At 42.2% G+C, this 10,469-nt stretch overlaps 1 protein-coding gene and 1 long non-coding RNA gene across 2 annotated transcripts; both read left to right on the plus strand.

Annotated features, from left to right (window-relative positions):
• The first annotated feature begins 2,923 nt into the window (after positions 1-2,923).
• Positions 2,924-3,181, plus strand: LOC115207267 (uncharacterized). The gene is made up of 2 exons (XR_003880971.1): positions 2,924-2,961; positions 3,022-3,181. It is a non-coding gene; the product is annotated as an uncharacterized LOC115207267 (long non-coding RNA).
• A 921-nt stretch (positions 3,182-4,102) lies between these two features.
• LOC115207170 (uncharacterized) lies at positions 4,103-9,844 on the plus strand. The gene is made up of 4 exons (XM_029774153.1): positions 4,103-4,108; positions 4,152-4,448; positions 8,123-9,604; positions 9,662-9,844. The coding sequence occupies exons 1-4, from the start codon at positions 4,103-4,105 to the stop codon at positions 9,689-9,691; spliced, it is 1,815 nt and encodes a 604-aa protein (XP_029630013.1). The 3' UTR covers positions 9,692-9,844.
• The last annotated feature ends 625 nt before the right edge of the window (positions 9,845-10,469 follow it).

Consider the following 10,469-nt stretch of genomic DNA (forward strand, 5'->3'; position numbering starts at 1 on the left):
TCTACACACAATACCCCATAATGACGAATTAAAAACAGTTTTTTAGAAATGTTTGCTAATTAAAAAAAAAAAAAAAAAAAACATTTACATAAGCATTCAGACCCTTTACTCAGTACTTTGTTGAAGCACCTTTTGGCAGATCCTCTCAAGCTCTGTCAGGTTGGAGGGGGTGCGTTGCTGCAAAGATAGTTTCAGGTCTCTCCATACATTTTCGATCAGGTTCCAGTCCGGGCTCTGGCTGGGCCAATCATGGACATTGAGAGACTTGTTCCGAAGCCACTCCTGCGTTGTCCTGTTGGAAGATCAACCTTTGCCCCAGTTTGAGGTCCTGAGCGCTCTGGAGCAGGTTTTCATCAAGGATCTCTCTGTACTTTGCTCCGTTCATCTTTCCCTTGATCCTGACTAGTCAGGTTTCCTCCAGACGTGATGCTTGGCATTCAGGCCAAAGAGTTCAATCTTGGTTTCATCAGACCAGAGAATTTTGTTTCTCATTGTCTGAGAGTCTAGGTGCCTTTTGGCAAACTCCAAGCAGGTTGTCATGTGCCTTTTTACTGAGGAGTGGCTTCCGTCTGGACACTACCGTTAAGGCCTGATTGATGGAGTGCTGCAGAGATGGTTGCCCTTCTGGAAGTTTCTCCCATCTCCACAGAGGAACTCTGGAGCTCTGTAAGAGTGACCATCAGGTTGTTGGTCACTTCCCTGACTAAGGCCCTCCTCCCCCGAGAGTCTCGGTGGTTCCTAACTACTTCCATTTAAGAATGATGGAGGACACTGTCTTGGATGTCATTTTAGTCTATTTTGGAGAAAAACATAGCTGGTGTTTTTTAGCCACTGGTTCATTGTTTTGTATTTTATGAGGACCATCTCTGGTTGGTTTAATGGCTTGCTACCTGACTAGCTTTGACAGTTGCATGGCTTGTTTTCACTTGACATAGTTGTTATTCCATCACCACTGACTTAAAAGGCTCCCTCCGGTTCAAAATAAACAAGTTATTACGTCTATATGGTGGCCCTCACCCTCTGCGGCATCGGCCACAACGGTTTTCAGGGGAAATGGAGAGAGCCTCTGACGCAACTTCCGCTTTTGGACCTTAACAAGGAGACACTCCATCTTAACTCCTCCTCCACATTTATTGGATTGGTTCAACAGTACAGAAGGGAACCTCCTCTTCCACATTGATTGGATTGGTTCAACAGTACAGAAGAGAACCTCCTCCTCCACATTGATTGGATTGGTTCAACAGTATAGAAGAGAACCACCTCCTCCACATTGATTGGATTGGTTCAACAGTACAGAAGGGAACCTCCTCCTCCACATTGATTGGATTGGTTCAACAGTACAGAAGAGAACCTCCTCCTCCACATTGATTGGATTGGTTCAACAGTACAGAAGAGAACCTCCTCCTCCACATTGATTGGATTGGTTCAACAGTACAGAAGAGAACCTCCTCCACATTGATTGGATTGGTTCAACAGTACAGAAGAGAACCTCCCTCAACAGTTGTTTTCATTGTGCTACTTCAGGTTAGGTGTCCCTTGATGTTCTGGTCATTTGTCCATGTTTCTATCATCCCATGATGCAATTCCAGACTCTATGAACCTGGGTTCATTGAATCACCCTTTTAATCCCTTTCCCTGTTAATGTTAATATTAGCGGTGGGCATTTTAAATCATTTCATTATTTTAAATAATATCAGGGTGCTCTTTGGGGGGGGGGCTGCTATATTCGAAATGATTGTTGCAACTTGGGAACTGGTTTGCTGTGCAGCCTGTGTGACTTGGGAGAGGTGCTGCTCTGCTTGCTTGCAGCAGGGGATGGGCCCGGGGCCGGGGTATAAAATCATTGCCACTTAGGGAACTCTGCCATGGGCTATCTATCATTCCATCTGGTAGTGCCTGTTGTCTTCACTGCATCGAATCCATGTAAAGAAGTTAGCCAAAATAGCCAGCTACTTTTAGGCTGTTTTTCTGCGCTCTGTCCATGTCTACAACAACTCCATTGAAATTGAACAACAGCCTACCAGATGGCTGCTCATTTTAGCCGTCTCCTTCTCATTGTAACTAACTTAATAACCGTAATTGTAATTCTATTTTGATGTACGGTGACTTCAGAAAGTAATCACAACCCTTTGATTTCCCCCCCACATTTTGTCTTTTTCTTTTGTCAACAATCTACACAAAATAAAGTAATGTTAGAATTTTTCTTTCACTTTGACATTTTGTACAAAAATTATGAAAAATCATGCACATAATCACGTGTGGGAGCTGTAGTTGGCAGCCACGTCCAGGTCTAGCCACAACTCGCCTGCTTCTCTCAAAACTCTCTTCTTGCACGTCTATTCATCATTTAAAAAAAAACATCTAAATTAGCCGTGAGGGCGAGGTGGGTATGCAGATCCTGATGAGTCTTCTGTTGTTAGATTAGATATTACAATGCCGAGCGAGCAAAGTTGATGCATTTGTATAATTTCATAAAACAGAAGCCAGTCTGAGTAGGCTTTTACAAGTTCACTGTCAATTAGCCTCTGAGTACCAGAGAGGACAAATAGAGCACAGCTTCATGACTGGCATGCTTGCAGCTTTACAGCAAATACCAACTTTACCAGCACTACTGTTTTTCCTTGTGTTTGTTTTTTGTTGCACGGATTTGATATCATTTCACAAACTGTTGCGGGCTGTTTTTAAACTAATCCAGGGTTGCTAATTATTGGTTTGATAAACAACGTTGTTCAGTCACGTTACCTAGCGAAAAACCTGCTAACTTGACAATAGGTCTAGGCTAATTTGATTGGCCGAGGAAGAAAGGAAAAGGCTCTGCTACTCATGAGATGTTTCATATGGGTGTGATTCATATAGGAAGGATTCATATGGGTGGGATTCATATAGGAAGGATTCATATGGGTAGGATTCATATGGGTGTGATTCGTGTAGGCCTTAATGGAAGATTCAACTATATCAAAGGTGTGATTCGTATAGGTGTGATTCGTATAGGTGTGATTCATATAGGTGTGATTCATATAGGTGTGATTCGTATAGGTGTGATTCGTATAGGTGTGATTCGTATAGGTGTGATTCGTATAGGTGTGATTCATATAGGCCTTAATGGAAGACTAAATTATACTGAACAAAAATATAAATGCAGCTTGCAACAATTTCAATGATTTTACAGAGTTACAGTTCATAAAAAGAAATCAGGCAATTGAAATAAATTCATTAGGCCCTAATCTATGGATTTCACATGACTGTGCAAGGGCTCAGACATAGGTGGGCCTGGGAGGGCATGGGCCCACCCTCTGGGGAGCCAGTCCCAGCCAGTCAGAATACGTTTTCCCCCAGAAAAGGGCTTTAAATACTCCTCAGTTTCATCAGCTCTTCGGGTGGCTGGTCTCAGACGATCCCGCAGGTGAAGATGCAACATGTGGAGGTCCTGGGCTGGCGTGGTCAGCGGTTGTGAGGCCAGTTGGACATATTACCAAGTTCTCTAAAACACCATTGGCGGTGGCTTATGGTAGAGAAATTAACATTAAATTCTCTGGCAACAGCTCTGGTGGACATTCCTGCAGTCAGCATACCATTTGTACGCTCCCTCAACTTGAGACATCTGTTGCATTGTTGTGTGTGACAAAACTGCCCATTTTAGTGGCCTTTTATTGTCCCCAGTACAAGGTGTACCTGTGTAATGATCATGCTGTTTAATCAGCTTCTTGATATGCCACACCTGTGAGGTGGATGGAGTATTGTTTGAACTGAGAAATGCTCACGAACAGGTATGTAAACAAATTTGTGCACAACATTTGAGAAGTTTTTGTGCGTAAGGAACATTTACGGTATGTTTTATTTCTGCTCAAAAAACAATGTTGCATTAGATTATATATAATCTATATATAATATATATAGATTATATAATATATTTCTGGTGCTCCTTCAATTCAGTTTTGTACCTGTCCGGTTCTGTAACATTTTTTACGTTGGGAGCTGTGTGTGCTTGTGGGAGAGTGATGTGTGTGTTTTGAGGGAGGGAGAGTGTGTGGGTCTGTTTACTGAAGAGTTACATTTTCATGTGGTGTTTTCACCTTACTGCCACAATGATTTGCAGATCATTATGCTTGTACAGTACATTCCTTCCTCCCGTTCCTCCATCTAAATCACAGGTAGGGTCTGTCCCTGGGTCTGTCCCTGGGTCTGTCCTGTCCCTGGCCCTGTCCACGGCCCTGTCCCTGGGTCTGTCCACGGCCCTGTCCCTGGGTCTGTCCCTGGGTCTGTCCCTGGGTCTGTCCACGGGTCTGTCCCTGGGTCTGTCCCTGGGTCTGTCCCTGGGTCTGTCCATGGCCCTGTCCCTGGGTCTGTCCATGGCCCTGTCCCTGGGTCTGTCCCTGGGTCTGTCCCTTGGTCTGTCCACGGGTCTGTCCATGGCCCTGTCCCTGGGCCTGTCCATGGCCCTGTCCTGGGTCTGTCCCTGGGTCTGTCCACGGCCCTGTCCCTGGATCTGTCCCTGGGTCTGTCCATCGCCCTGGCCCTGTCCCTGTCCATGGCACTGTCCCTGGGTCTGGCCCTGTCCCTGGCCCTGTCCATGGCCCTGTCCACGGCCCTGTCCCTGGGTCTGTCCACGGCCCTGGCCTGGCTGCAACAGGACTGTCGCCACACTAAAGAGGCTTAGAGGGTTCACGTCTCTTGAAATCTCTGTCTCGAATACTATTGTAATAACGATAATAATATCTGCAAAAACACGTTCAGACCCCAGTCCTTCCTAACTACAGGTTATTGAAAATGTGCTAATTTGACTATTTCTCCAGCAGGGTTCCTCAGAGAAAGCCTCCACTTCTATGTCAAAGATAATAAAACAAAAACAATACTTCGATCTGCAAAAACCCTCCACTAATTATTATAGTAGTATGTACAGCAGTTTTATTTTACTACATTATTTATACTGAAGTTGACTTTGAATACTACAGTGAATACTACAATATTTATACTATAGTTGACTGTAAATACTACAGTGAATACTACAGTATTTATACTATAGTTGACTGTAAATACTACAGTGAATACTACAGTATTTATACTATAGGTGACTGTAAATACTACAGTGAATACTACAGTATTTATACTATAGGTGACTGTAAATACTACAGTGAATACTACAGTATTTATACTATAGGTAACTGTAAATACTACAGTGAATACTACAGTATTTATACTATAGGTGACTGTAAATACTACAGTGAATACTACAGTATTTATACTATAGGTAACTGTAAATACTACAGTGAATACTACAGTATTTATACTATAGGTGACTGTAAATACTACAGTGAATACTACAGTATTTATACTATAGGTAACTGTAAATACTACAGTGAATACTACAGTATTTATACTATAGGTGACTGTAAATACTACAGTGAATACTACAGTATTTATTCTATAGGTAACTGTAAATACTACAGTGAATACTACAGTATTTATACTATAGTTAACTGTAAATACAGGTGAACACTAAAGTATTTATACCAAAGTATACTATACATTTTTTTTTTTCATGTGGGTTGGAGAGGGGAATTTACTGGAGGTAGACTGAAACCGGCTGTACAGGAAGGAAGGAAGGCAGTTTGTTATGTCACAGAATTACAAGGCTTTAATCCCTCCCCCATTTTGAACGCTGAGCATTGTATGGTCTGTTAAACTGAGTGCCAGCCACTTAGTGTCCTATAGGACTAAGAGTATGGACTACCACAGCGTGGCATGGCTAGCTCCGTACTGACAGAAGAGTGGTGAAAAAGGGGGTATTCTTACTGCTGGATGCTACTGTACTTCTCTGGTCATAAGAGCTGGGACTTGTCAGACGAGGATGCCACAATGATCAGGTTAAGAGACTGTTTTATTTTATGTTATATACAGATGTAGGATCTTAATTTGACCTATATTGTCAAAGCAGCATTTTAATGTTTAGTCCACGAAGTTGCTTGATCAATGGTTAGGCTATTAGCTGGCCAAAAGTAGAATACGTGAAAAGTGCAATCCTGTTAATATAACTCGGTGTGTTAGTGTTTCAATGAATGTATGTAAATCACACAGCTCATTTGCATTTCCTGCAGCGTAGGAACATCCCCAGCAAAACGTTTTATGTTGACATTTTGAGTCATTTAGCAGACGCTCTTATCCAGATCATCTTACAGGAGCAACCAGCTTCATGAGGTAGTCACCTGGAATGCATTTCAATGAATAGGTGTAACATGTTAATAGGTACGTTTGTGGAATTCCTTTCCTTATTAATGCGTTTGAGCCAATCAGTTGTGTTGTGACAAGGTAAGAGTGGTATACAGAAGATAGACCTATTTGGTTAACGTTACCAGCCTCGGAAATTGCAGGCCAAATAAATGCTTCAGAGTTCAAGTAACACACACATATCTCAACATCAACTGTTCAGAGGAGACTTTGTTCGGAGGGCAACAAAAGGGGTGCAACTCAATTTTAGGAAAGTGTTCCTAATGTTTTGTACACTCAGATTTATACACATACACCGTATAAATCATCTACATGCACACAGAGAGAAATCAGCTCAGGCAGGTTCAGCTCAGACCAACTGCAGCAGATATTAATGTTAATGTGAAAAATAAAATATAAATATTTTTTGTTGTTGCATTGAACCGAATCTCATCGATTTAGTTCCTCTAATGAAACGATATCACACAGAATTGTTTCTAACTAAATGTGTAGTCCCACTGTAGCTCAGTTGGTAGAGCATGGCGCTTGCAATGCCAGGGTTGTGGGTTCGATTCCCACGGGGGGGGGGGGGGCAGTAATATTTAAAAATGTAATAAAATGTATGCACTCTACTGTAAGTCGCTCTGGATAAGAGCTGCTGCTAAATGACTAAAATGTAAATGTATCGTTCCTGTATCGTTTCAGAGCCCATGTATATTAGATACGTATCCAATCGCCTCGGTAGAGAATGATGCACATCTCTTAACGTCTATGATTGGTTCAGGTTTGGTCCGGTCGTCTATGATTGGTTCAGGTTTGGTCCGGTCCTCTATGTTTGGTCCGGTCGTCTATGATTGGTTCAGGTTTGGTCCGGTCGTCTATGATTGGTTCAGGTTTGGTCCGATCCTCTATGATTGGTTCAGGTTTGGTCCGGTCGTCTATGATTGGTTCAGGTTTGGTCCGGTCGTCTATGATTGGTTCAGGTTTGGTCCGATCCTCTATGATTGGTTCAGGTTTGGTCCGGTCGTCTATGATTGGTTCAGGTTTGGTCCGGTCCTCTATGATTGGTTCATGTTTGGTCTGGTCTGGACCAACCCAATGTGAGCTGAACAATGTCAATGTGGTCTTGTTTGGTGACGTAGCTCATTAAAATAATCTCCAGTGTGTAGAATAATAGCCGAATATGCAAAGGAATATATTAAATGTTTCTACCTTTTTTTTGTACCTATTTAGGATACATCATCATGAAGAGAATGACATTCATATCCATAATTATGCATTTCTGTGTTGTACAGATCAGGGAAGCAATAATGTCAGTGTCTAAATCCACTTCATTTACTGTAGTTCAATAACCAAAAGAGATATTATATATATCTCTCTTTTCACCAATATATATATATATATATATTTTTTTTAATTCAAGGTGTCATGTCATAGTTGACGTCCCTTTTTTAAAATAAAATCTTAATTCAGAGCAGATATTTACGTTTTTTGGGGGGGAAAATGTCACAAAAAAAAATGTTTTGTTACCAAACTTTGTATCTGCAAAGTTCTTCCAGTCAATGTTTTTTTTTGTTGTAAAATGTTTAGTGTAAATTGTTAGTCCTTGTGCGTCGAGTTGTATGGTTTGTTTTGTTTGGGATCCATTTTAAGTCACCGTGGAGTTGCCCTCGACATCTAGGTATAGGTGACTCAAGTCTTGGTGATTGACAGAAGATTAGTTGAGTCATTTGGAAATAGGTGTGTAACTTGATAAGTCTGTTCTGTATAACCCACGGATCGTGGCTCATAAAGGTAGACTATATAGGTGTGTAACTTGATAAGTCTGTTCTGTATAACCCACGGATCGTGGCTCATAAAGGTAGACTATATAGGTGTGCGGCTGTTTTGTATAACCCACGGATCGTGGCTCATAAAGGTAGACTATATAGGTGTGCGGCTGTTTTGTATAACCCACGGATCGTGGCTCATAAAGGTAGACTATATAGGTGTGTGGCTGTTTTGTATAACCCACGGATCGTGGCTCATAAAGGTAGACTATATAGGTGTGTGGCTGTTTTGTATAACCCACGGATCGTGGCTCATAAAGGTAGACTATATAGGTGTGTGGCTGTTTTGTATAACCCACGGATCGTGGCTCATAAAGGTAGACTATATAGGTGTGTGGCTGTTTTGTATAACCCACGGATCGTGGCTCATAAAGGTAGACTATATAGGTGTGTGGCTGTTTTGTATAACCCACGGATCGTGGCTCATAAAGGTAGACTATATAGGTGTGTGGCTGTTCTGTATAACCCACGGATCGTGGCTCATAAAGGTAGACTATATAGGTGTGTGGCTGTTCTGTATAACCCACGGATCGTGGCTCATAAAGGTAGACTATATAGGTGTGTGGCTGTTCTGTATAACCCACGGATCGTGGCTCATAAAGGTAGACTATATAGGTGTGTGGCTGTTCTGTATAACCCACGGATCGTGGCTCATAAAGGTAGACTATATAGGTGTGTGTCTGTTCTGTATAACCCACGGATCGTGGCTCATAAAGGTAGACTATATAGGTGTGTGGCTGTTCTGTATAACCCACGGATCGTGGCTCATAAAGGTAGACTATATAGGTGTGTGGCTGTTTTGTATAACCCACGGATCGTGGCTCATAAAGGTAGACTATATAGGTGTGTGGCTGTTCTGTATAACCCACGGATCGTGGCTCATAAAGGTAGACTATATAGGTGTGTGGCTGTTCTGTATAACCCACGGATCGTGGCTCATAAAGGTAGACTATATAGGTGTGTGGCTGTTCTGTATAACCCACGGATCGTGGCTCATAAAGGTAGACTATATAGGTGTGTGGCTGTTCTGTATAACCCACGGATCGTGGCTCATAAAGGTAGACTATATAGGTGTGTGTCTGTTCTGTATAACCCACGGATCGTGGCTCATAAAGGTAGACTATATAGGTGTGTGGCTGTTCTGTATAACCCACGGATCGTGGCTCATAAAGGTAGACTATATAGGTGTGTGGCTGTTCTGTATAACCCACGGATCGTGGCTCATAAAGGTAGACTATATAGGTGTGTGGCTGTTCTGTATAACCCACGGATCGTGGCTCATAAAGGTAGACTATATAGGTGTGTGGCTGTTCTGTATAACCCACGGATCGTGGCTCATAAAGGTAGACTATATAGGTGTGTGGCTGTTTTGTATAACCCACGGATCGTGGCTCATAAAGGTAGACTATATAGGTGTGTGGCTGTTCTGTATAACCCACGGATCGTGGCTCATAAAGGTAGACTATATAGGTGTGTGGCTGTTCTGTATAACCCACGGATCGTGGCTCATAAAGGTAGACTATATAGGTGTGTGGCTGTTCTGTATAACCCACGGATCGTGGCTCATAAAGGTAGACTATATAGGTGTGTGGCTGTTTTGTATAACCCACGGATCGTGGCTCATAAAGGTAGACTATATTACTCTACTTGTTGTTTAGAAGATACACTGGCTACTGAGATGATACTATATCCTAATTCTGCTCATTTAGTGGAATATGCTATGATTTGCTGTCAGTGTGTGGAGCATGACGCAACGCCAAGGTTGTGGGTTCGATTCCCAAGGTGGGCCAGCACGAAAAAAAACAAAAAAACGTTTGAAAATGTATGCCCTCACTACCGTAAGTGGCTCTGAATCAGAGAGTCTGCTAAATGACTCACTACTGTAAGTGTCTCTGGATCAGAGAGTCTGTTAAATGACTCCCTACTGTAGTATCTCTGGATCAGAGAGTCTGCTAAATGACTCCCTACTGTAAGTATCTCTGGATCAGAGAGTCTGTTAAATGACTCACTACTGTAAGTATCTCTGGATCAGAGAGTCTGCTAAATGACTCCCTACTGTAAGTATCTCTGGATCAGAGTCTGCTAAATGACTCACTACTGTAGTATCTCTGGATCAGAGAGTCTGCTAAATGACTCACTACTGTAGTGTCTCTTGATCAGAGAGTCTGCTAAATGACTCACTACTGTAGTGTCTCTGGATCAGAGAGTCTGCTAAATGACTCACTACTGTAGTGTCTCTGGATCAGAGAGTCTGCTAAATGACTCACTACTGTAGTATCTCTGGATCAGAGAGTCTGCTAAATGACTCACTACTGTAGTGTCTCTGGATCAGAGAGTCTGTTAAATGACTCACTACTGTAGTGTCTCTGGATCAGAGAGTCTGCTAAATGACTCACTACTGTAGTATCTCTGGATCAGAGAGTCTGCTAAATGACT

This window comes from Salmo trutta, chromosome 14 (genome assembly GCF_901001165.1).
Source record: "Salmo trutta chromosome 14, fSalTru1.1, whole genome shotgun sequence".
Lineage (NCBI taxonomy): Eukaryota > Metazoa > Chordata > Actinopteri > Salmoniformes > Salmonidae > Salmo > Salmo trutta.

Bases quoted from the DNA above. Each gene is read 5' to 3' on its own strand.
- LOC115207170 (XM_029774153.1), top strand. The intron at 4,449-8,122 runs GTCTGTCCCTGG...TGGCTCATAAAG, and splicing joins TGTCCATGGCCCTGTCCTGG to GTAGACTATATAGGTGTGCG. The intron at 9,605-9,661 runs GTAGACTATATA...TGGCTCATAAAG, and splicing joins ACGGATCGTGGCTCATAAAG to GTAGACTATATTACTCTACT.